The sequence below is a fragment of the Alternaria ventricosa genome (genome assembly GCF_023758065.1).
Source record: "Alternaria ventricosa strain BMP 2768 chromosome Unknown scaffold_1, whole genome shotgun sequence".
NCBI classification, from domain to species: Eukaryota; Fungi; Ascomycota; class Dothideomycetes; order Pleosporales; family Pleosporaceae; genus Alternaria; species Alternaria ventricosa.
In genome coordinates this window covers 1,631,774-1,656,064 of record NW_026055681.1, presented here as the reverse complement: position 1 = coordinate 1,656,064, position 24,291 = coordinate 1,631,774, and the positions used below count along the sequence as shown (strand labels likewise).

The following is a 24,291-nucleotide window of genomic DNA, read 5'->3' as shown; positions in this document are numbered from 1 at the left end:
GCCTAGGAATCGCTCAACACAGCCTTCTCAAAACTCTCCGCAAACTCCTTTGCTGGGGTGATTGCTCCAAGCCAATACCCACCCCTAGCATCCTTACCAACACACATACCAATGCCCCCTGAGCTTTTACCCCAACCGTCCACCCGTCTATCGTGACCGTTAACACTGATATACATAGGCTTTCCTCTGGTCGGCCTACTAGTCAACCCACCCTCATCACTATCATCAGAAACGACAGCAGCGCTGAAATCTGTATCAAACAACGTTGCCTTTGCCCAGTTTGAGAACACGTAGGCTGCCGGCCCCATCTGCGGATCCGATGGAGGCGTAAGGTTTTGCTGTCCGTTGCGGCTGGCACGCTGCGAAGCTTCCACCGCCTCTCTATTCGCCTGCTCAACAAGATCTTTGCGAATTCGAGCCGCAATGTGACCCAACGGCATACCGACAAACTGCTGTACACTGAACGCCGAAACGATTCCACCTGTGCAGTTTGCAACATATGCTTTTCCTTTTGGAATCAAGACCTCGTATTTGGATGATGAGGTGGACAGTACGTCTCGCATGCCCAAGACATTGAGGATTATGACGGGTCGAGCAGGGGGTGAGTTGAGCAGAGAGGTGTCGGAGGAAACGAGATGGCGGATTAACCATGCTGAGAAGATGTCGCCGTCCGAGAGGAAGGGCTTTGGTGCGGAAGACGTTGAGGTATTGTAGGTTATTTGTGAGGCGTCGAGAGATTCAAGATCGTGCATTGCTTCAGTTCGCAAGCGAGCCAGGTAGGCTGCGGGCATGTAGAGCATACGGCCGTTCTGCGTTGTTGTCGGTCTAAAGAACCGAGAGTGGAGGTATGCGAGCGTCGCTCTGGGGTCTAGCAAGCTTGGAAGCCAGGTCTTGAAGTTTGACATCACCATCCAGATCTGAGATTGCGCTTTCTCTTGCACTTGCGTAGTGCCGGCACTCCAACCCTCTGCACCCTGGTTGTCCTCATCGAGAGAAGCTCCAAGCCGCGTCAAGGGGTCGAAATCGTAACCCCAGAACTCCGGTACATCTTCGTCTCTTCCTTCCAGCACTGCCGTCCAGGCTCTTAGTAGAGTTTGTCGTCCCATCGCATCAAGAAGCGTATGTAGCCAAGTCAGGGTGACAAGCGTCGCATCCTTGAAGCTCGCTACATGTAAGCCCAACTGCGCCTCGTCTGAAAAGAGCCAGTCATCAAGGACTGAAGTATTGCCCTTCGCACTTATAACCCCACGTTGCGACTCTAGAACGCCGAAGACCTGGACACTGTCGTTACGCTCGTTTGCAGTAGGAATCTGGCAACCAAGAGGATGGTCCTTCAACTTGCTGTCATAAACCCCATGGGTGAAGTTAACTGGCGGGCGTTCTTTGGTGTACTGTGCTGGTATGTGGTATTCAAGTTTATCGTTGCTGGTGTTGAGGCGTAGTCTCGCTCCCAACTTCCTCCAACCTGGTTTCTCCAGCAACCTCCACAATGCTTCGACAAGCTTCCGCTCATCAAGAACATCGTCAAAACACATGGTGAATTCGACTGAAACGTTTCTGTTTTGATGCGTGTCGTCGCGGCTGTGGAGGGGTATGATGGTATCCGTGGGTATGCGAGGCGGAGCGACTCGCTGCCTAGTGAAGTAGCTTGACAGAAACGACATGTTTGAGAGTATGAAATCTATGGCTGAGTGCCTCACAGAAGAGTGGAAAGGGGATAAACCGGTATCGTATCAATTTTGGTGCGGATAGATACTTCAAATATGTCTTGCGTGTAAACGACGCGAAGCCAACTATATGTGCCAAGCGATACGCCCGGGCGGTATCTGACGTGAGAGGCATTGGATAGTCGATTGCCCATCGCTTGTAGTCCTTACATTCGCACTTAATGGCGTTCAGATGCGTGTCTGCTAGCAGCAGGGGTGCCAATAATATGTGCTTGGTGTGGTAAAGGGCTAGGATTAAGTAGCCTACTGGCTGAATGTGGGTAGTTTCGCATTACGCCAAGCCTCGCATACCGGTCAGCGGGATCTCGGGACAGTCCAATCCCCGACTTGCCTGCACGTATAAATATACGAAGGTCGTGGCGGATTAAAAAAGTCCGAGGCTTTCCACAGGCCGCCTCACTGGGCGGCAGTCGCCGTCGCCTGCAGCCTTGTTGTAGCTTGAGATTGAGAAGCACCGGCAATATGAAATATCAAGGGGTCATCATGATCATCATAATTTCGTAAGTATCGTTGATAGAGCGGGCGTCAATTGCCAGGCCCCGTGAAATTGCCAATGAACACAACCAAGATCGCGCAATAGGCTGCTGATGCCGCAAACAGTTCATGTCTCGCCGCCTTTGTCAGAAGACTCATTGCAGCGCTGAAGAGCAGTGTGAATACGATCAACACGCCGACAGCATTGAACGTGTCTCTGCTGTCAATATCCACTTGGCTGGTGGTGGTCGTGTTGCCCGAAGCATCTGTCACCACATGTGCCGCAGTGTTGGTCAACTGGTACATGGTAATGACGGGGATGACAAGGAGACAGAATATGACGAATGTGATGAGCATATTGACAACTTTGTCGATGCGAGAGCTGCTGTATAGGGAGACGTAAGGGTCTGTCGTCTTCTCCATAGCTTCTGGGGTACGGAAGTACTTCTGATCGCTCGTTAACATAACTTCTCATCATCCCAGGCATTGTTCTGCTTACTTGTAGTGGGAGTTTCTTGGTACCAAAGACCTTTTGCAAGAAGCGATCGATTTGGCTAATCAGAGTCTCCACGCTGCCGTCGAAGCTTGCCCACTCACGACCATTCTGCAATGATACGATGTCTTCTTTGCTGCGGATCGCGTCCATCTCAGCATCTAGGAGAGGTTTCTTGTTGTTACAGTAGCGTCGTACACTACGGTAGTTGCGGTCCGATGGCTTCTGGAAGGATTCTAATGTTCTGGCCTTGATGAGGACCTCATCTATGCAATAGTTAGTCCATCGTTCATGGAGTTGCGTCCACGCTTAAGTACTATGAGATGTACATACCATACTCCATAAGCTTGGCTTTGATCTCCCGCAGTATGACTCGTCGGCTGCGAGGCGCTCCCTCACCATCAGGCTGGCTAGTGTCGAATTGTCGCGATTGCAAACGTACAGGCTCTTCATCAAAGTCATCCCAGTCTATTTCATCCAGCTCCTTCTCCAGTGATGTGATTTCATCCTGCAGATCAAGGAGGACACGTGAATGGAGATAGGAAAACGAGCGATACAAGGAGAAGTTCGCTTCACTTGATTGGAATGCTGCAAGTTTTGGGAAGCCATTGGGTGTTTTTTCCACTGATTCTCATAAGTGTCTAGTCGGACGCGCTTTTGACAGTGACTCACAAGTTCGCGTGACGTTCTCAGTCACATACTCATCCTCAGGCTCGGAGCGGAAAGGGACTGTAATACGTCGCAAGAAGTTTGGTCGCTTTCTCTCGTTCTCTGGGGTTTGTTAGTCCTCGATCATTCGCCCCAAGACCCTAACTTCCGATGCAGTCGATTTGGTCTGGTATCTCATGGCCATATCGTGCACGCGTAAGCTGACGGTGGCAAACTCCTTCAGGCAGGAGCTTTGTGTAGCTGACCTGACCTTTTTGGCCCCCATAGATGGCGGGGCCAGTAAATTTTGGGGGCCAAAAAGGATCTTGTGGGATCGCATACCAGGCTGTGCACTCTCAACATCAATTGAGTCTGCCCGCACCGAGGGCTGAATGGTAGATTGACTGTCTTCAGCACTCTCAATGAAGTCCCCCGTTAAGGTCGCGTCGGTATTTGTGGGCGATACTGGCGATACTGGCGATTGAGGTGTCTTCTCATCGGTGAAAGTATCGCCGGTCATGGTACGAAGAGGGGCCATGGTGATGCAAGAAGGAAGGCGCGGCCCGCACACAAGCGAAGAAGCGAAAAGAAGAAGACGAAAGCTTTCGAACGCCAGCAATAATCGCTCAGGTAAACATAAAGAGTGAGCCGTCTGTGGCTCAATGAACTGTGGCTCGAAAGCAGTGTATGTAGTATTGCAGGAATAAAGTTGAGGGGGTGCGATCGCCGTATCCGTAAGACTCAGCCCCAACGCCTTGAACTCCCCTTGCACAATTGGCTGTGCGCATCTGAATCACAGCTGCCTGGTGACACCGGTGAGCTCAGCCTCAGGCAATGTAGCATAGCTCAGCTAGCGAGGCTTCAAATCCTTCTCGCGCGTCCAGCCACTCGCCATCTCCAGGGAATATACGTCCCGGAGCTGATACTCATGGTATCCCCTGGGACGGTTGTACTTGCGGTCATAGACGGTAAAAACGCCCGTCGTTCGTTCACCGTTCGCGATGACGGGTTTCCGAACGACTTCGCCCTTGCTGAAGCGCGCGGCTGGCTGAGACAGAGTCAGAGCGTACTGCCTAAACCCGTAAAAAAAGACTTACTTCAACAAAGTTCGGATCATTATGAACAGTGGCTTTGGTCTGTGGAGCTGCTTCTTCTGGTGCGGCGTTCATGTATTCGTCCTGTGGCTAACTGTCAGCCGTGGAGTGGGCACCACTCAGCGTAGGATCTAACCTCGACTGCCTGAAGAGGCTGTTCATCGAATGTGGTAGCCATTATGATTGAGTTTATGGAGAAGTGAGGCAGGGAGCCTTGTGGATGATGCCCTGAAGTATGGTAGCAGCGTCTGCTATTATAGAAGTCCTTGTTGCTGGCCTCTTGACAGTTTGCCTACTGCAGCCCCAGGCAACAGAGGGTTGTGACCGGTACAGATCGTGGTTGGGGGCCCATATTGCCTGCACAGCCGCGGCTTAGCAATGTTGCATGCAGATGATTGCATGTCGCATGACTGTGCACTCTGCGTGTACAGTAGTGATGAGCTCATGTCATCGCACCAGACCTCTGACCATAAGCGGTAAATGCAGGCAGCCAATCGCTCGAAGCTTAACCTTTCTATAGTTTATACAGATTATATAACTTACTACCTATTAGTTAAATACAAATTTTACTAACGCTTACTAGTAGAGATATAGCTTTATCTTATACTTAAAAAAGCTTAATTACTACTTTTTCTATTCTATTCTATACTATCTTAAATACACTACTATAAGCTAATATATCTACTTTCTTTAAATCTCTAATTACTACTATTATACTTACTTTTTAGCCTGCCTAGCTATATATAGGTAAAAACTATAAAGTAAGCTTTTTCTCTACTTTATTATTACTAGCTAATAAATTAAAGTAAATACTATAATAACTACTAGAACTATAAAAAAATACTACTTTTACGTATAAGTACTTTAGTAAAGCCTAAATATATACTCTAAAATCTAGCCTACTCTTTTATATGCGTCTACGCTTTTTATAAAAAGTGTATAGCTTTTCTAAAAAGTACTTTAAAATATAACTCTTTACTAAAGCTAGTATACTAGAGTAAACTATAAAAAATATCTACTAAAGACTAGCTAAAAGCTTATAATAAAATCTTTATAAAAATCTAAGAGGAGAGAAATTACTAGTTATTTAATAGGACTTCTATTAAATCTAGATTAATGCAACCTTTTTAAGCTAAGAGCTCTGCAACTCTTTGCTACAAGTCCTAGCAGGCTGGTTCTTTGTAATTGGGGGTGGTGGAGGCTCAGCTTGACCCGGAACGCTTGGTGATGAAGTTGGCGGTGCGCTGATTGGCGGCGGGGCGTGGCTGCATCTGCCATCTCCGCACTCGTCCAGCCGTGTTGCATGTCCCACCAATATCCAATATGGGGGCTGAAAGCTGCTGCGAACGATTGCCCTCATTATGGCCCGTCGCCGCGAACCTGGCGCCCCGCAGCCTCATAACTCTCCCACCCAATGGCTCTTTCTTCAAGCGCAACGGCGCATGCCATGGACGCCATGGCGACTGAGGTGACCTCGCACGTTGCGAATCCCTACCCGAACAAAGTCATCCATGCCGACATACGGATACAATCGATTGACGACGAGGCGGGACAGAGCGGCCCGCCTGCGCAGAGCGACGAGCGTCTGGTGGAGAGCAAACCGAGCGTAGCAGATGTCGTATACCAGGTAAAGGGCGCTGAGATGCGGGAATGCTGGTCAAAAGCTATCGCAAAGAACATGGACCTGCCTGAGGGCTACTCCAGCGCTGCAGTCTTGATCATCAAGTGGGCGGATGCGCTGGACGACCTGAAGACGGGAGACGAGGTATGTTGTGCTCCAAAAACGCGTTGGGCGCGCGTCGTCTGACCAGGACTAGGCCCGAGAACTCGATGCCCTCTTCCGCGACCGCTATCACTACAAATCCGAAATTGTCGAGCTCGACGTCCATCCGAAACCTCAACATCAGCTCGAAAGCTCCGTCATCAACTTTATACGTGACAACGACGGACCAGAAAATCTGCTCATCGTATACTACACGGGGCACGGCGATTACAGCGAGGAGAGGAAGTGCTTGGAGCTCTCGGGCAGTCTCCCGAGTGACAACTCTGTGCTACATGACAGAGGATTCCGGAAGAACGCCCGCGCAAACTGGACCAAAGCCGAGGACCGGCTACGCAGCGAGGATGTAGAGAGCGATGTCTTGACCATTCTAGACACCTGCTATGCGAGCAACTTTGCCAAGTCCGGCAAAGAAGGCCACAAGAAGTTCGAGCTCCTCAGCGCGTGCGCAGTTGATCAATTGGCCGAACGTCCTGGGGACAAGTCATATACCCGTGCGCTCATTGACGCCTTGAAAGCACTCCACGAGACAAATCCACAAGGAGCAATATCGACCTTCCTTCTTCACCAGCGCATCAACTTAGACACACGACGCAAAGATACGCCCTCGCATATCTGGTCTCGAGGCAATAGCGCACAGCACAACGATCAGCACATAGTCTTGGCTCCTCTAAAGCTACAGAAAGACAATGCATCTCACTGGCGGCCCAAGCCAAAAGGCTACCTGACACTGCGGTTCGGTCTACGGGACTCGTCACTGAGCCCAGAACAGATTGACTTCATGACCAAGAATCTGGCCAAAGCCTTCGGCAATAAGGCGTTAGTAGGTCTGAGAAGAGTCGATTGGGTAAACATCGAGCTTGCTCCACCCACGACGGACTTTGAGCGTGTAACGTTGAGCTCTCGCGCCATAGCACAATGGAGGAGAATTGTTGAGAAGAAAAAGAAGACGAGAGGCTCCCCGCTGATTCGGAAGACTGGCTCGGTGGGTGTGTCACAGAAGCGCACAAATGAAGATGCAGATGATCTCCCGGAAGCGAAGCGCCGGTACCTAGACACCTCGCACCCTCCTCCTTCACCACCTGTCTCGGAATCTTCGCGCATTGACTAAAGCATGTGTAGGAAGACTTTTTTTCCTTTGGAGCGACGATGACTTTCAGCGACGCATTTGCTTGTTTCTAGAATACCCATCCATTGCGCTCAATCGGCACGCGTTTCGTTCTACATCCTCAACTAAACCATACTCTATCTATATCTAGCTCCCTTCGAAGCTCTACGTATCTATGTATTCACAACTCAGATTGCACTTGATTCGTTGCGGCCAAGCATTTCCATCGGCTTCTACTCGGAGGTTGCCCAAACAGGTGGCGCCACTTTTTGGTCTCACCACCATTATCACGTTAAGCTTCGACAATACAGCATGATAGCGCTAGCCACGTAGCACAATATACAGAACTACATCGAAGCTTCTCATTTATCAAGGCTGCTGCGTGATACCCTATCGACACGTTGCGCTGATCATTTGCAGTGTGGTATAAAGTCGGAGCTTCTCCACGAGAATACGCTCACAACAACACCAACATCCAAATCATCACTGCAACCTACAAGTCGCCCTCGCATCTTAAGCTTCATCGGCGTTAGCCAGCAACCAATCTAGTCGTCAACTTTCGATTACCCAATGGCTGCACCCAGCACAACCGCCGCTACCATGCTGACACCGGACCGACACAACCTCACCATCGGTCATTGTCGCGCGCAACGACAGGCACTCTACTCACATACCGACCTTGGTACACCTATGCTGCTACAGAAGAGGCCGAAACCCATCATCTTCACCCCACGAGCAAGTGAGGATGAGTGGACGGAAAGTCAAGAAGAACTCGAGCGCTGGGGTATGGGAGCCACCAAGACGACCAAGCCAGGATATAGTCAAGTCACAACGCCAAGCCGTTCGCAAGGGCGGGGTTTGGAGTACGGGGAAGTAATGGGATTTTGCTAGTGAGGGAAGAAGAAAGAGGGGTGCTATTAAGATCCCATCATGGGAGTCTGGCGCAGCATAGAAGAGGGGAACAATGCAATGTCATGTAATATGAATGACCGTGAGCGTAGGCTTGTATATCGGGCTCAATGACATGTCGTACTACCTCGTTCTCGACCCTTGCATTGGCTTGCTTAACCGCGAACAAGACACAGCAAACGAACAGCCTCAAGGCCCATCCACCTTACAATCCGCACGCGCAGGTGTGGGCGCAGCTGGGCTCCCCGCCACAGCCGATTCTACAAGCACATCTGAGCCCGCTCCCGCCGCAGCCTGACGCTCTCTCTTCGCCCCTTCCGCGCCACCAGACCAACGAGATCGGAACCAAGACCCAGAGGGACAAGCCAGTCTTGACAGTAATGGCCATAGCGAACTTGGCGGTGAAGAGGATCAGCCTACTCTCATCACTACGCCTGTCCCCGCTGGTGACACCAAACAAGACGCCAAACTTACCTCAGACATCATCACAAGGTCCACGATTACAGAACGCGAACTCTTTGATGAACACAGTTGTTACTTCGGGGATTGCCATCACAATCGGAGAGACACCTTTGAACAGAAACATACGGGAAGTGTTGAATTAGTTGAACGCAGAAATATTTCGCTCAGTGCTACAGAAACTCCGACTCAATTGCGCCATTCGCTAAAGAGAAAACTCGTGAGAATATAATGCATCAGCCACAGGGCGAATGCACCATGGGTATACGTGTATGTTGTTCGTGGGGCTTTGGATGGCGGGGATGTCTGCGACACGCCTACACCGTACTTCACAGACTCCATGCCTTGCTCGTTGACAGAACGCCGATCGGACTACGCATTTAGTAGCGGACGCCATCTGCTGGAGCCTCGGTGTGTGGCTGAACGGCCTTCTCGTGTTCGAGCCTGTTCTTTCGGCGATGGTCCCTAATCTCGTGGAAGGAGGCGGTGATGGCATGGAGAAGCCTGGCAGACAGTTAGCAGGTAACTCTGGGATTCTGGGCAATGAGAACTTACGTGGAAACGATGGCCAAAATAAAGGTGCCCCACGGCAGATTACAGCTGTCATCACGGCTCGCAGTCTCGCCAGTGACAACCCCACCGGTATTGCCGTTAGCAATGCGCTCCGGGCTGTAGCAGTGACGGGCACCAGCAAGACCTCCGTTCGGACGCGTGAGCACAGCAACAGCGATGAATCCTCCGACAAATGCAAGGTCGAGAAGTACCCAGATCCATCGGAGTGCTCGACCGCCAGGGTTCGCTGACTTCTTGATGCAAGAAAGTAGGATCGTGATCAAGGTATACAGAACGGCGGCGGCGAGGATGCCCTCGACTGCACCATAGCTACCGTTGACGCCGCGGTATGTCTTGACGCTGTTGACAAGGCGGTACACCTTATATAAGCGCTGGGAAAAGATGCCAAGCGAGACCACGGAGCTGATGAATTGTAGGAGGCGTGTGAAACGTAAGAACCAACGGTAGAAGGATGTGTTCTTGAGCTTGTCCGGCACAAAGCCTAAAGATGAGTGTATGTAGTCAGTATTTGTCTCACATCTAGTTAATGGGTAGCTACTCACGCGTAAGAAGACCTGTTTGATCGCGCTTGTCGGTGACTGGGTAGTCGACCGGCGCGTCCAATGGCTGCTGGGTGTGCACCATGGTGATATGCTGGGTGTTGACGTTGATGGTATTGATGGATTGGTGAGTCTGCTGAATGTTGGAGATGGAGGCAGCGTGAAGATGTATTATCTTATATCTCTGAGGATGGGGTGAGAGCGACGTGACACGAAGACCAGGACCCCTCTTGCCCGTTTGACACAATCGTCACTCACCGTCACCGTCAGCTTCGGTACCAGCCCCCCGCATCCAAATTAAACCTGGAACCGCGGAGATTTTGCTTAGGCTTGATGCACGGCAGTGACATGTTGGCTTTGCGCTTTCTCGGCGCGTCATGAGATTGGATGGCTTCGAACGACAAGCCACAATACAGGCGTGATTGGTGGCTGAGAACCAGTGCACGTGACACCGCTAACGCGGTACTAACCTGTTGAAGGCAAGTACGTCACTGAAAAACTCCATGCTTTTTCTTGAATGTGATTTGGAAATGCCATGCATGGGAAACCAGTTCAGTGCGCGTCACAGCCTTGCCGATCTCCAATAGCACATCCGTCGTGGCTGCCGAATCGCTCGATGCTGGAGTAGATCATCGTAGAATGACGAGCCCCACCCTTGGGCGCTTGCTTTTTAGAGGCGATCGCGGTGAAGCTTGTTTCTGCGGCTTCAAGCTATAGGCAAGCTAAGGTTCCGTTAACCGATTTCCTCACGAAAACCAGATTGCGCGAGCATAGGGTGAACAGAATACGCTCCTTGATTCATACGCCCATGCGTCCAGAAGCGGTTGTGCGACGAACTTCTGCATGCTCGCCCTGTCAAACTTGTTGAGCGCTACTCGCATTCGGATCCAAATGCCAACACTGCATCGCTTGGTGCTGTTCCGATGGCGAGTCAAGCCTTGCGCCTGATACCGTCAAACATTTGGTACGCATCCTAGCTCCATCTTCCGGTCATGTTCGTTGTTGGCGACCTCAGACCAGTCTGTGCCAGTTCTTCAAAATCCACTCCTCGGTCGCTCCGGTCCTGGATGATGTTTGAACCGAAGTAAGAATGGCTGTTTCCCATGAAAGTCATCACCATCTGGATGCGGCTTTGTATGCCGAGAAATAGTAATGTGTCGGGTGAACAGGCCGTAACCACGATGTCGAAGATGAACTAGTTGGGTTGATCTGATAGGCTAGGCATTGCTCGTGTTTGCATCCAGGAGGGATTGTGAACTCCACCTAGTGCCGCCTTGCGGTACGGCTTGGCCGTTATGTCATACCACTGTATTCAATTCTCTTGACAACTTTCCATCAAGAGAAAATTGTATCTTTCCGATCTTTTTGGCTACTTTTCCCGTAGCATAGAGTCGCTCATCGATGTATCTGATCAATTCGCGAAGGTAAGTTTCTGACTTGGCGAAGTCCACTGGGTATAGCTCCTTAAAATCCAGATGTGCCAGACCTTCAATCTTACGGAAAGGTATTTCTGCAAGACCGATCTCTTTGTTGCCGTTTCCATACCTCCGCGTATCAATGCTGATAGTCACAATATCAATCTGAGTAACAGGTATGTTCCGGCCATCATCCAAGTGCTCGTTCCACAAGTGGTCGACCCATGTTTCTAAACCCCGGAAAACTTGCGATCCATGCCTTTTCGGATTATCATCGATCAAGAAGCGAGCCAGCGGGAACAACAGTCCTCCGGCGAGAAGCAGCCAGAAAATGGACAAGTCAACTGGACCCCGGCTTTCGTGAGCCCAGTCCGTCTGCAGATGCCGTTCATCCGTGGTACAGCACGGGATTATGTTGATGTCTAATCTCTCGATGGTTCCTTCAAGCACGCGCGCGGGAATAACGCGCCGTGTCGGCCAGAACCAGTGGTCATCAATAACTGCGATATCGACCTCGAAGTTCCGCGGCGCTTTTGAGAGATATTCTTTGGTCTCGCGATACATTCGTTGACTGACTAGTAGAAGGCTTGAAACTCCTGAATCCTTTAGATAATCCAGGCTCGGTACATACCAAAGATTGCGTACGCCAGTTGGATAGCTGGGCCGATGACGCGTGCCATTCTTCGGTAAACCAGTAGGTGACGAGAGCACAAGGTCGATGATGTTGAAGACCAATTCGCTCGGTAGATCTAGAAAGCCGACCATAGCTGCTTGCTGTTGCGTGAGGGAAGGTTGGATGGTTTGTTCACGATGCCTGCCCAGGTAGGTCCCGCAGCTCTGAGGCGCAGGCGCGGTTGACCCCACTTGAGCCTCGGACCGATGGAAGCTCTCCCGCACAGCCATCATCTCGCCATTGCATGAGGAACAGGCCCGACTTTGTTTGAGTCACATTGCGGTGCGCTCAATGCTGTTACACATATCATCGCATTACAGGTTCGACTGGGCGCGTTCACGCAGCATCGCACCCAGCCCTGAAGCCAGAGACCGCTTCGTTTTGGTTAGCGCGAATGACTCACTTTTGCTCACTCTGCCTGCGCCTCGTGCATGAGGCTCAACAGCCCCCGGAGTCATATGTATCGCCTGATTGGGAAGCATGCTGAATCACGGAGTGGAGTAAAGTGTTTGAGCGTGTCTCTTGTACAAGACATAAAGATCGCTGTACACATACAAGAGATCAGAATCATTAGACACCAGAGTCCTTTCTGACACACTCGACATACCCCTTTCATCCGCCTTGTCTACATCTCGTTCTACTTTTAAACATGGCGACTACCGACTCTACTTCTCCTCCAGCGCGGATGTCAACGACTTCATACGATACAGCGTTGTGCATCATCCCGCCCGCTTCTCAATGCAGTCACGTAGATCAGCTGCGGGAACTCTACGATAAGGCCTATGGGAAAGTGAGTTAGATACGTCCTGGATTCAGAGAAAGCACACATTGACTAGGGTCTTTAAAATCTTTAGTGGCCACCTCACGTCAACCTCGTATACCCTTTCGTTGCACCAGAGCAGCTTCCAAAAGCACAGGAGCAGATTCAAGGGCACTTGGCACAGCATCCAACCCAAGAGACACCCATCGATGTAGAACTGGCTCAAGCGGGTGGTTTCGTGCAAAAGAACAACTTCACCGTATTTCTTGGTACCGATGACCGTGGTGAGGAAGACTCGCCTCTCGTATCCCTGCGTACGACTGTACTGCAAGCATTAGGCCAAGGTCCTTCTCGATTTACTCCCCACCTCACTATCGGTCAAACACAGGGTAATCCTCTACTCTCGCAGTCATACCTCCTTCGAAAGGCTCAAAGATTACCAAACATACACTTCCGCGTCGGCACGCTCGCTATCCTTATTCGTGAGAGGACGACTGGCGCGCTGTCAACTGATTACATGCGGTTGTATGGAACTATCGATATTGGTTCCCCATGCGATGTTTGGAGACCTCACATTCCAGACTACTGGGTGAAGCTGCCCACCTCGAATCCGGCCGCACCCCGACCAGATGGTGATGAAACTCAGCAAGAATCCTTACTTGATGATTACGAGGTGCGCGATGTGCCAGCTCTCTGCTTCGATCCCAACGAATCCAGATGGTCGCCGCACACATGCGAGAACCAGAACGAGGCTGAAGTGAAGGAAATCACTGTTTCGAGTTACAATGTCCTGGTAGACACCGAGTATCCGCCGGACCATGACCGCGACCCGTTGATAGTGGACACCATTCTATCCGAACAAGCGACGGCCGACATGTTAGTACTGCAAGAAGTCTCCGACGACTTTCTTGACTATCTACTCTTCACTCGTCAGGACATTGCACACATATACCCATTTGTTTCGCATGGTCCGCCATGCCAAAACGATCTAGGTCCTCTTCCCAGTCTACGGAACGTCGTCATCCTGAGCCGCTATCCTTTTAGCTGGCATTCAGTACCCTTCCATCGCAAACACAAGAGTGCTCTCGTTGCGCAATTGAGAGGCGTCACGGCATCTGGCACTAGGGGCTTGGGAAGCTTAGTTGTCGCTGGAGTTCATTTGACTGCTGGTCTTACTGATGGCTCAGTCGCTACTAAGAAAGCTCAGATGGGAACTCTGACGCGATACCTAAAGAGGCACTACGGAAGCGAGCCATGGGTCATTGCTGGAGACTTCAACCTCGTTACGTCGACGTACACCATTGAGACCTCCGTCAAGGACCAGTCCATATCCAGCGAGACTGTATCCCTATTAGCAACAGTTGAGGCCGAGATTCGGGAAGCTGGGTTATCTGATGCCTGGTCTGTTGCCCGTGTGGAAGGAGTGGACGAAACAAGTACAACTACATCCGGAGATCTGTTCGAGGGCGAAGAGGGTGCGACATTCGATCCCCAGAATAACCGACTTGCCGCAGGAACGACTACGACTTCTCACGATCGGCCGCAGCGCTACGATAGGATACTGTTTCGGTCGCAGGATTCACTTCGCATAGATCGCTTCAACCATTTCGGCGTTCCGGAGATGATCGACGGTGTGCAGGTCGCAGCTAGTGACCATTATGGAGTGAGAACGAAGATCAAGGTCAACGAAGCGGTAGCGAGCACCGGAAGCGAAGCAGCCTCCTCAAATCAGCCTGCCGTTGAATACAAGCGAGTGGATGGAACCTTGGCAGAGACTACGAGCCTCGTTTCCGTGCTCGAGACCCACGGCATGTTCCCGAACGAAGATCAAGCGAGCAGTCGGCACGACGCACTTGCAAGCCTCCAGCACATACTACTAGGTACATCAGACGATGGAGATCCAGCGCAACCCGATATACCATTGGTTATAGTGCCAGTTGGTTCGTACGCGCTGGGTGTATGGACTGCAGACTCGGACATCGACTGCCTTTGTATTGGCACCATTAGCTCTAAGACCTTCTTCCGGCTCGCTCGGCAACGACTCGCCAAAGCAGAAGCTAAAGGTGTCAGGATCTTGCGGAAGGTTGAGGCCAGCACCGGCACCATGCTCGAACTGTCCGTCAACGGCATATTCGTGGATCTGCAATATTGTCCTGCGCCCCAGGTCGTCGAGAGGTGAGTCTCACGGAACGATTGCGATATAGCAGCGCTAACATGCAGCAACTAGGTGGCATGAATTCCGGAACATCCCAGCATCCGATCCCATCTTCAATCTTTCCATTCTTTCACTCCGCAAGCTCAAGCCTTACCGCGATTTACTATACATTCAACGTACACTACCTTCGCTTTCTGCATTCCGCCTAGCTTATCGGTCTATCAAGCTATGGGCTATGCAGCGCGGCATATATAGTGCGAAGTTCGGGTTCCTTGGAGGCGTACACATTACGCTCATGCTCTCCTGGGTCTGCAAAAGTCTTGGACATGATGCCGGCCCAGTCACGGCTGCAGACATCATTGCGAGTTTCTTTCATCACTACGCTCAATTCGACTGGACAAACGACATTGTCTACGATGCTATCTTCCACAAGAAAAGTCCCCGTTATTATCGCAGCGCAAGAGAGCCGATGGTGGTGTTGGGATACCACGCACCCAACTCAAATATCGCTCATACGGCTACGGTTCCCGGCCTGCAGCTGCTCGTCAAGGCATTCAAGACCGCCGAAAAGCAGCTTTGCGAGCCAGGAATGACGTGGGAGGCGTTCTTCGGCGCACCATCTGCTCTGGAACCAGGGTCGCGACTTCCTCATGGGGCTGTAGAGTTCATCCGCGACCACAACACCTTCGTCAAGGTCGACATACAGTTTTGGGGCCGTACATTGGCGAAGGGCAAGAGCCTAGTCGGTTGGGTTGAGTCTCGATGCATCTCGCTCGTCATAGGTAAGCCGCATATTCCAAACACCTGTTGCGCAATCGTTTTACTAACCTTGATAGACATCCACAAAGCCATACCCAAGTCCGAAGTACAAATTTGGCCAGCTCGCTTCGTCGACAGCAATTCGTTCGACGTGAGCGAAGGCAAAGAGTACCAAGGCTGTTACCTGATCGGCCTCTCGAAATCCGAAAAAGCCATCTCATCACATAACACGGATGACAAGCAACTCGCGAAACAAGCTCTGGAAAAGGTACTGGATCGTTTCTTGACGCAGCTGCGAACCGACGAGAAGAACTTCGATGCAAGCACTTCTTGGATCGATGCTTCGCTAGTAAGATCTAGCGAGGTCAAAGGCTTGCGACTAGATGATCGAGAATGGGGTATCTACGCCACGGACATGGATTCAGACTCCGACGATGAAGAAGATATTGACGAAGACCTCGAGGACGCCGATGAGACCAAGCCACAGCGTGCGATACCTCAGCGCCCCAAGCCCACTTCAACTCCTCTGTCGAGAACAAAACTACGCCCTGCATCGGATGTTCTCAACCGTCTACGCTGGGACCCGAGTCTTGATCCGACTGATTACATTATCGGATATGAGGACCGCTTTTTAGGCGCGAAGGAAACTGGTCTCGAGAAATGGAAGACTGAGCAGACGGATGAGGAGTTCATTCCTCAGCATCGCATACTGTACTTTAAGAAGAAGGGTGGAGAAGACGGAAGGGGAGAGGTGGTATGGGAGAGAGCGACGAGGATAGATAAGATCTTTGGGAGTGGACTTGGTAGTGGTGAGTAGGTATAGGTCGCGATTGCAATGGTTTAGACAAGGCTTCAATCTAACAACATTCATCAAAAAATTGCTTTCACTTCCCATTGGAGTTCATGAGAATACAACAAACTTGTACACGGCGTTTGCATCCACGAATATACGGTGACATTTCTTGCCCACCTCGTGTTATGAATCTCGCGGTATCTTTTCTCTGTCGCATGCCTGTACACTTCCCAACGGCGCCCGGCCCGGCCCGCTTCAACAAAAGCGGTCTACTCTGGAGTTGAGGCTGTATCCTTGAGAAGGTCTTCGTAACACTGTCTTTGAAGTGAATTTCATCATTTCGTTCGCCTCGAAGTTGATTGGAAATGCCGTCCTTGCGCAACCTTCGCAATGCAGCGATGCGACCCTCCTTCTTCTCCCCGGGCAGTCAGACTTCTAGAAGCGGTAGGCTGTCAATGTCTCGGCGCTTGGCGCCGCTTCAGACACACGAAGTGCGGAAAGGCGTTGTTTCAGACGAGTCGTGAGAGCCCAGACCTCGCAGTTAGCACTATGTGACCCTGAACTCTCAACTCAGCGGAGCTTATGTGGTGAAATGCGCAGGGAGTTCTACACTTCCAAACCTCCATGTCTAGGGCTGACCACCGGCCTCTCCTCGGATATTAGATCTTGATCTCGACGAGGGCGGCTGCGGCTCAAGATAGCGGCCCCATGGGGAAGTCTAATCGCGGCTTAGTTCCCACCGCGGTATCAACACCCCTATCTGATTGCGATCTTCCACTTTCCAAAGGTAGCTGGTAGCCTTTGACCAAAACCCAGCGGATCCGCAGAACCACAATATTAACAACACCGGCTGTATAGCATTATTCGGGTCAAATGCTTAGAATCTCGGGTTGATTGCGAGGCTGGAATTTGTAACGCGCACGGCGTTCGGCGCCGAAACGTTAGCTGCCCGGGCATGGTGGGCGCGGTATGTGAGGCGCTGGTGGGAGGCTTGCGACAAGGCTTGCTAGGGCTTGGAAGTCTTGCATGGGGCGGAGCGGACTCGTGTTCGCATAATGACATGTGTCTTTGTTTGTCTGGGGGGTTGTTCGCGATGGAAAGATGTTGGTTACGTGAAGCCGCGCTGTGAGAGCGGCGCGGCTGGGAGAGCCAAACGCTAGATCGCATTCAGACAAGTCTGCATCTGACATCAGCGTCGCCCGCGGGCACGGCAGTTCGACAGCTCGGCGTTTCTAAGGAAAGTACAACCACATCACCAGCGACCTACGCCGCTTTCAAGAACACGTATCGTCAAGGAGAAAATCAAGGATGAATTGGCTGAACGTGATATCTATAATGCCGGAGTCAAGCTCCAAACGCCGCTCATCCTGCTGCCGAAGCAGATGCTATTTATACATTCCAAAGAACACTTCGCTGATCTTTGGCATTGACCCAGACATATTCCGTACATCTCGGGTTCGCCTTGCTCTTACCCAGGGTAACAGCAAAGAGGTTGATCTCCATCCACACAGGTCGCATACCCATGCGCTCAAGCCTCTCCCACCATGACCTGAAGCGGCCAAAGTCTATGCTGCCACCACCGCCCGCGTTATCGAGGTTGATGCCGTCGCCAAGATGCAGTTCGATCATGACCTGGCCGATGGGCAGGACAGACTTGCCAGATGCAGTCTTCATGTTGTCGAAGGCGTTCATCATCGTGTCGAGAGCGTCGTATTCGCTGCCTTCGATATCAATTTTCAGAATATCGATGTAGGTGTGGTTGTTTTGCTTCATCAAAGCGGGCAGGGTCCAGAATGGTGGGTCAGACTCATGCTTGTCTTCCTTGCCTAGGCCGACCTTCTTGAAGAAGGTGCGGTGGCGGTGCTTCTCGGCGATTTGGGGACCCCAGGAGTCGACGGAGAAGTCGTAGCCCCAGATGCGGGCGCTGGGGACGCGTTCGAGCATCTCAGCTTCGAAGGAGGACTCGCCGTTGATACCGAAACTGTACATGACCAGGCCATCTTGCGCGTCCACGAGGGGTTCTTGCGATCCGATGGTAGCGGAAGCGGACTTGGGTGCGGGGAGACTCTCGTAGATGTTCATTCCGCATACCCATTTTCCTCCGTCGCCGAGCCTACCGACGCGCTGGATGTCGTGGGGGCATGTCCAGGTTGGTGGGAAGAAATCCCAGATTGTGAAGGGGTATTTGAGGAAGTCCATTGGGAAGAATGGGATCTTCGGGTTGTCCGGATGCGACTTAGCCATTTGGTCTCGAAGCTCAACGCTCTTCTTCCACGACTTTTCGGAAAGCGCAGATCGGTCTTTTATCCATGCTTGCAGGATGGAGGAGGGTTGCGAAGACCCTGTCGATGGGAGGACGGGGAGGTAAGGAAGTAGTGCCGTGCCAGCGGATTCTTCATTATGGAAAATGACGATTAGGAAAACGACGACGAATACTCCAGCGAATATGCGGGCTACGCGTCTTATTAGTAGGCGTTCACAGAAGAACAAAGGAGTTGGACCTACCACCGAAAGACCTGAACATCTTTGCAGGTGGAAAAGAGTGGCGTGAGATTGGTGGGGAGAGTTGAGTCGAAGGAACGACCGTGATGTATGACCTCCGAGTTGAATCGGTGGAGGTAACAATCGCGTCAAGCGTACACAAAGAGAGAAAGAAGAGAGAAAGAAGGAGTAGACAATAGCGAAGCCAAGGGTCTGAAGATACACGACAAGTAGGCCCCGGACAACTTGACTCCTAGTTGGCGGCATGGTGGACATCGGTCCTTTAGATATGCCAAGGATACGCGAAACAAGAACAGCGGAAAGGCCAACAGTGTTACGTGTACATCTGCCGAGCGCTTATCACAACCAAACATCAGGTAGACCCCCGTTACAGATTTAGCATTGATCGAACAAGAACATCCAAGACCCGTGCGGCCTGTATGTTACGAAACCCCGCTCAAGCCGCACGCCGCTATCTTCGCACCAGTCAGGATGCCACTGCGACTAGTGGACGACGGGGACGATGACTAGCCGCACGGCGGACGATGAGGCGGCGGGGCAGTTGTGGGTCGGTTGATCATCATGAGCGGTTGTTTCGTCCGTGTCTTTGTCTTGCTGCTCCTGCAGCTGAGGCACGGCGCACGCGTTTCAGGACGCACACTCCAGACGCGTCGCAAGCATGATGTCATAGGATCGATTGTATCTATCAATGGAATTGTGGGTATAATACATGTAAATCGCTATTTCGCGATGCGACTATCTTGGATGTTGCTCCGCTTCGCGCGAGGCTTTCTGATGATGGATGCGTACTCCCGAGGTTATGTTTAGTTTTAGTGCCATGCAGGGGGACGGAAAAGGAAAGTGGAAACTGTAATGAGATCATGTGAGGGTCTTGTGAACGACAATGGCAGCCGCCACCAAGAGCACGCTGCACGTGGTGAATACGGTGTCGCGATGCGCTTCGCCTGGACTCATTGTTAGTTTTGGGCCTTTTGTACCGAACAAAGCGGCGATGCTTACCTTCTTTCGTAGTGCTCAAAGCAAGCACAACGAAAACGTTGAGCGGAATGCGAAGAATGCCGTAAATGCTGGCTCTTGAGCCGTCTTCGACCAGCTTGCTCTTCAAAGAGCCCATTGCGGGGTAGTAAACTCCGCAGCACAGCTCGAAAATGCAGAAGCACCACAACGTGACGCGCTCGTCTCGGAAATGTCCAGGAACAAAGAAGCAGGCGGATGAGACTGCGAGGATGCCTGTCAGCATCTTTTGTGCTGGCACAGGTGAGGCAGATGTGGAGAGATGTTTGTAAAGGAGCGACCCAAACATCATCGAACACATCAAGATGGCGAAGATGAGACCAAATGGCAGTTCTGGTATGTGTTAGCCTGGTTGTGCTTGCATAGGCTGGATAGAAAGCTGCTCACCATCTGTTGAGCCCGCCAACTTGTGACTGAGCTTCAACGCCGGGAACTTGAAGAAGATAAATAGGAACAGAGATCCTTCGAAGAATCCTGAGACCAACGCAAGCATCATGATGTTGCGATCTAAACCTCGATTAGTAGAGTAACTTCAGGTACAGACGCTTCAACATACCACGCAGAATGGTCCGGAGAGCAGAAGTAGCAGGAGGGGCTGGGGTGGCCTCTTCCTGTTGGAGCAGCCCCTCAGTCTCTGATGCTCTCCGACTGCTTGAACCGTAGTTCTCCCCCCAGAAGTTCGAGATGGCAAGGAAGGACAGGCTCAGGCACGCAATGGAGGCCATGAACGGTGCCTTTGCGGTGCCTGCCATCCTAACTGCCCACTCAGCAAAGATACCCGCACCAATGGCGACACATGTGTTTGACGTGGTCATCGTGCTGAATATCGCGCTGAGATGGGGCTCGCCGTCGGGCAGCATGAGATGATTGAACTCGGCAACCAACCAGCTTTCGAAGACGCTCCAAAGAACAGTACCGCAAACACCACCGAGGATGCGACCGAAGAAGAGAACGTAGATGTTGTTGGTAAGGAGAGTGGCGCACGAAAGAGAGTAAAGGGCACAGTAACCCAAGCATGCTGTCTTGCGCCCATATCGGTCTGCGAGTGCGCCTACGAAAGATGCAGAGATGCCGGCAGCGATGAAGCCCGTGAGGAACAGGAATGCGACTGTTTCTTCCGAGAGCCCTTTCTCATCTACAGATGTATTAGCACTTCAAACTGTGACGAAGTGGTTGGTGGAACATGCCCTTGTAGATAGGGTATATGTATGGTCCTTGGAGCCAGTCCGCGGCATTGACGAGCAAGTAAATAGGGAAGAAGCGCTTCTTCAGCTTGCTCAAGCCCTCTAGATCAGGCTCTATATGTTGATGCTCGTCTTTCTTTTCCGTAGTCGCAGTCTCCACGACGGCCGCCTTGCGTGAGCGGTGCGACTGGTAGAAAGCAAGTGCATTGAGCACTAGCGATCCAGCGAATGTAGCTCGATAAAGGTCCATGTTGAATGTGGACTTGTATTGTTGAAAATGAGCGAAGGGCGACGGTCGGTTGTGGATGAGTGTATGTCCAGCAAAACACAAAGGAATGTAGAAGGTCAAGGTCTCGATTCGTCAAGATGTTGTAAACAGCACTAGCTCTGAAATGGCCCAGTGAATCGAAGGGATTAGTATGAAATGAATTAGTGTCCTTGTCCCGTGCCACTGCTCACGTTCGTAGGACAAGGAGATACGAACACGGTATGCTAACCTCGTGGTGTCCCGAATAGAATAGCCGCTTTGTGCAATCGGCCAAGCTGATCCCAATCATGGACCGCGGAGCAGCACAGCGCCGAGCGTCATACATGGAAGTCCCCTCCCGGTACGGGCTGACGATAGGCTTGGGGGCTTGCGCGTCAATAAGTGGAGTGACACAGCACGGCGTTTCTAAAATGTGGGACGGCTGGGCGCGTCGATGATGCAAGGTCTTGGTTTGTGCGGGGTCAATGCGCCGTCAGGGGCGGCAGGAACAACCGACCGCGGCTTCGCGAGCAGCTGCCGCGTGAAACCAAGAGGGCTGGTTTCAGATATGACGGCACCCCATCGTGGATACATCCATCTTCACACCTCATTCAAAGACAACATCCAACACCCTGGAGCCTACATTGACGTTAGGCCACCCACTTTGCACGTTTCTACATTGATGTAGGCGGCAAACCTGTCCAGTTTTCTTTTGTGTGAGATGTTCTCGCGAACGTGCTCTAGGTATCTGTAGGTGTAAACTGAGGGCGGTATTCACGATGAAGAGAAGCTTGGGAGTGCACATTGGTACATGAATATCTATTCCTTGGTAATTTGGAGCCTATTCAACCATCCTTGAACATCTTCCACCATCACTCATGCCTCTCACAATTCTACTCTTTGCTCGACCACCGGAGGCACAATACTGCGCCTTGGGCCTCAGACCCTCGAAGGGGTTGCGCTCCAGCGCGCGAATCTTCTCCACACAAGCCTTGCATGCCAAGGCCTCACAACCAGGACATCTCATGCCGCCGGTGTGAGCGGCCATGCAAAACACACAATGGTCTTCCCCGCCAACCTGAACGCGCCATGCTGTGCTCTTGTAGACGCACGTCTGTTGGCCGCAGGGGTGAGACATCTGCACGGCCATGCCATGTGCCTTCGCACCAGGCTTGGGAGTCGGAGGCCCGCCTTCGAATGGACTGAAAAGAAGATTAGCAAAGATCAGGTGTGGGGATGATGACTTCTACATACCTCTCATAGGCCTCAGGGTGCCTCATGCGGTAGGCGGCGTCTTTCTCCTGCCATGCGGTATACTCCTTGCCCAGGTAGTACTGCCAGCTTGCCTCGTATGGCTTGCGGAACGGCTTCTGAGGCGGCGGGCTTGCTCTACCGGCCTCGTATGCTCTACCAGCCTCGTAGTTGGCGGGGCCTTTGCCACCGAAGTTCTCGTTACCGGTATCATGGTTCGTCTGCTCAGTGGGAGCGCTAGTCTGGTACTTGTTACGCATGTAGGTGCGGTCGTATTCGGTGCGGTACTCGGTGTTGGTGAGCTGCTCGAAAGCTTCGCGAACGCGGCGGAAGACATCGGCATCTGCTACACCGGACTTGTCGGGGTGATGTGTCTTGGCAAGTTCACGGAATGCCTTTTTGATGGCATCAGTGGAAGCGCCAAGCTGGAGACCGAGGTCCGCGTAGTAGTCTTTGAAGATGTTAGTGGCCATCGCAAAAGGTATTAGCAAAGAAAAGAGGTTCAGCGAAGAGGTTCAGCAAAACGATGAGGCTCAGCGAAGCAGTGAGGTATCAAGAGCTTGGTCAAAGTAGAGAGACGAGGCTGAAGATCGATCGAGAGTGGCCCGGATATCTGGTCTATCTCCCGCTGCGATGGTCCTTTTGGTCCGCTTGCCTCAAAACGGATAGTTGCCTGTCAGGCACCTACGATTACAAACAGTCACGTCTCTATTTCCGGCAGGTGCGCCATCTCTAGGTGACTGAGAATACCATGAAGGAGAATCTGAGGCTCTCATTGGCTGCGCGGCCGGAAATACAGGCTACGATGGTTGTACAGACGACGAGATTTGAGCAGAATGGCGCGATTTTGAAGCGGAGAGAAGCTCCGTGTAGGCGCTATTGACTCAAGTGGGATAATGGTATTGTGGGTATACAAACGGTCGTGATGCCGAGGCACTAACCGAAGGGTTCATGCCATACTGGCATATCTCAACATATGGAGCTCATCTACTCCAACGTGGACGTCGCGCTGTCGCTACCCCTTTCTACTTCTGATCAGACTACGTAGGTAGGTACCTGATCGCTCGCAGTCGACGCACCATCCCAAGGTCTTCAGTGTGAAGTCTCTATCAGCTCCCAAGCTATCTAGATAGCCAGGTTATCTCTGACTGCGCTGCTCAAACTCCGCATTCAGCATCACACGCCAGGCGACCCTTCCATCTGCGCGTCGAACATTTGTACTCGCGTTTGCTCGGCTCACATTACTTTGCGTCCTTCAGCTTCATGCACCGCTCCCTGTCGTTCGAAGTACTAGCACAAAGGATGTCGGACTCGTGTTTGGCTGTTGTAGGCTGGACGCGATCAGGCCAGGGCTGCACAATACTATGGTCTTTGTTCATCTTCAGACCAGAGGACTCCACACTCTGTACAACCCCCATAATCTCCTCGGACCGATCGAAGAATTGGGCACAATCTTGAACATTGGGTAGTCCCGTTCACCTTTTAGGCCGAAGTCGTAACAGATAATACCATCGGCGCGGCAATAAGTGGGTAGGCTTGCATTCGCGGCCTGTATGAGCCACATCTGCTTCGCTCAATTTGATGTCTTGCTCGTGGCCGACTTGGTGTGTCGCATTCACGAAGAGCATGAGAAGTGTGGAGACACTCTTATAGGCCGACGTATTTCATACCGCGATAAGCAGCAACAATCACACAAGACGATGTAAACTTTGGGTTTGATAACTCAGCGTACAG

At 51.6% G+C, this 24,291-nt stretch overlaps 9 protein-coding genes across 9 annotated transcripts; 2 read left to right on the top strand and 7 right to left on the bottom strand.

Moving 5' to 3' along the window:
- Positions 1 to 2: 2 nt before the first annotated feature.
- J4E93_000569 (uncharacterized protein) lies at positions 3 to 1,664 on the bottom strand (the record flags this gene model as incomplete). The annotated part of the gene is made up of 2 exons (XM_049338528.1): positions 3 to 1,581; positions 1,660 to 1,664. The coding sequence occupies 2 exons, from the start codon at positions 1,662 to 1,664 to the stop codon at positions 3 to 5; spliced, it is 1,584 nt and encodes a 527-aa protein (XP_049204413.1).
- A 588-nt stretch (positions 1,665 to 2,252) lies between these two features.
- J4E93_000568 (uncharacterized protein) lies at positions 2,253 to 3,880 on the bottom strand (the record flags this gene model as incomplete). Its single annotated transcript, XM_049338527.1, has 5 exons — positions 2,253 to 2,648; positions 2,701 to 2,960; positions 3,028 to 3,202; positions 3,380 to 3,465; positions 3,685 to 3,880. 5 exons carry the CDS (start codon positions 3,878 to 3,880, stop codon positions 2,253 to 2,255), a joined length of 1,113 nt encoding a protein of 370 aa, XP_049204412.1.
- Positions 3,881 to 4,192: 312 nt separating this feature from the next.
- On the bottom strand, positions 4,193 to 4,614 carry J4E93_000567 (uncharacterized protein; the record flags this gene model as incomplete). Its single annotated transcript, XM_049338526.1, has 3 exons — positions 4,193 to 4,390; positions 4,440 to 4,520; positions 4,573 to 4,614. The coding sequence occupies 3 exons, from the start codon at positions 4,612 to 4,614 to the stop codon at positions 4,193 to 4,195; spliced, it is 321 nt and encodes a 106-aa protein (XP_049204411.1).
- Positions 4,615 to 5,883: 1,269 nt separating this feature from the next.
- On the top strand, positions 5,884 to 7,327 carry J4E93_000566 (uncharacterized protein; the record flags this gene model as incomplete). Its single annotated transcript, XM_049338525.1, has 2 exons — positions 5,884 to 6,201; positions 6,254 to 7,327. The coding sequence occupies 2 exons, from the start codon at positions 5,884 to 5,886 to the stop codon at positions 7,325 to 7,327; spliced, it is 1,392 nt and encodes a 463-aa protein (XP_049204410.1).
- Positions 7,328 to 9,072: 1,745 nt separating this feature from the next.
- Positions 9,073 to 9,889, bottom strand: J4E93_000565 (uncharacterized protein; the record flags this gene model as incomplete). The annotated part of the gene is made up of 3 exons (XM_049338524.1): positions 9,073 to 9,196; positions 9,248 to 9,746; positions 9,808 to 9,889. 3 exons carry the CDS (start codon positions 9,887 to 9,889, stop codon positions 9,073 to 9,075), a joined length of 705 nt encoding a protein of 234 aa, XP_049204409.1.
- Positions 9,890 to 12,541: 2,652 nt separating this feature from the next.
- On the top strand, positions 12,542 to 16,383 carry J4E93_000564 (uncharacterized protein; the record flags this gene model as incomplete). Its single annotated transcript, XM_049338523.1, has 4 exons — positions 12,542 to 12,682; positions 12,747 to 14,827; positions 14,880 to 15,589; positions 15,644 to 16,383. 4 exons carry the CDS (start codon positions 12,542 to 12,544, stop codon positions 16,381 to 16,383), a joined length of 3,672 nt encoding a protein of 1,223 aa, XP_049204408.1.
- A 1,365-nt stretch (positions 16,384 to 17,748) lies between these two features.
- On the bottom strand, positions 17,749 to 18,883 carry J4E93_000563 (uncharacterized protein; the record flags this gene model as incomplete). Its single annotated transcript, XM_049338522.1, has 2 exons — positions 17,749 to 18,812; positions 18,865 to 18,883. 2 exons carry the CDS (start codon positions 18,881 to 18,883, stop codon positions 17,749 to 17,751), a joined length of 1,083 nt encoding a protein of 360 aa, XP_049204407.1.
- An 836-nt stretch (positions 18,884 to 19,719) lies between these two features.
- Positions 19,720 to 21,309, bottom strand: J4E93_000562 (uncharacterized protein; the record flags this gene model as incomplete). The annotated part of the gene is made up of 5 exons (XM_049338521.1): positions 19,720 to 19,805; positions 19,861 to 20,208; positions 20,263 to 20,382; positions 20,432 to 21,010; positions 21,063 to 21,309. The coding sequence occupies 5 exons, from the start codon at positions 21,307 to 21,309 to the stop codon at positions 19,720 to 19,722; spliced, it is 1,380 nt and encodes a 459-aa protein (XP_049204406.1).
- An 838-nt stretch (positions 21,310 to 22,147) lies between these two features.
- J4E93_000561 (uncharacterized protein) lies at positions 22,148 to 23,030 on the bottom strand (the record flags this gene model as incomplete). The annotated part of the gene is made up of 2 exons (XM_049338520.1): positions 22,148 to 22,508; positions 22,561 to 23,030. The coding sequence occupies 2 exons, from the start codon at positions 23,028 to 23,030 to the stop codon at positions 22,148 to 22,150; spliced, it is 831 nt and encodes a 276-aa protein (XP_049204405.1).
- Between the last annotated feature and the right edge of the window lie 1,261 nt (positions 23,031 to 24,291).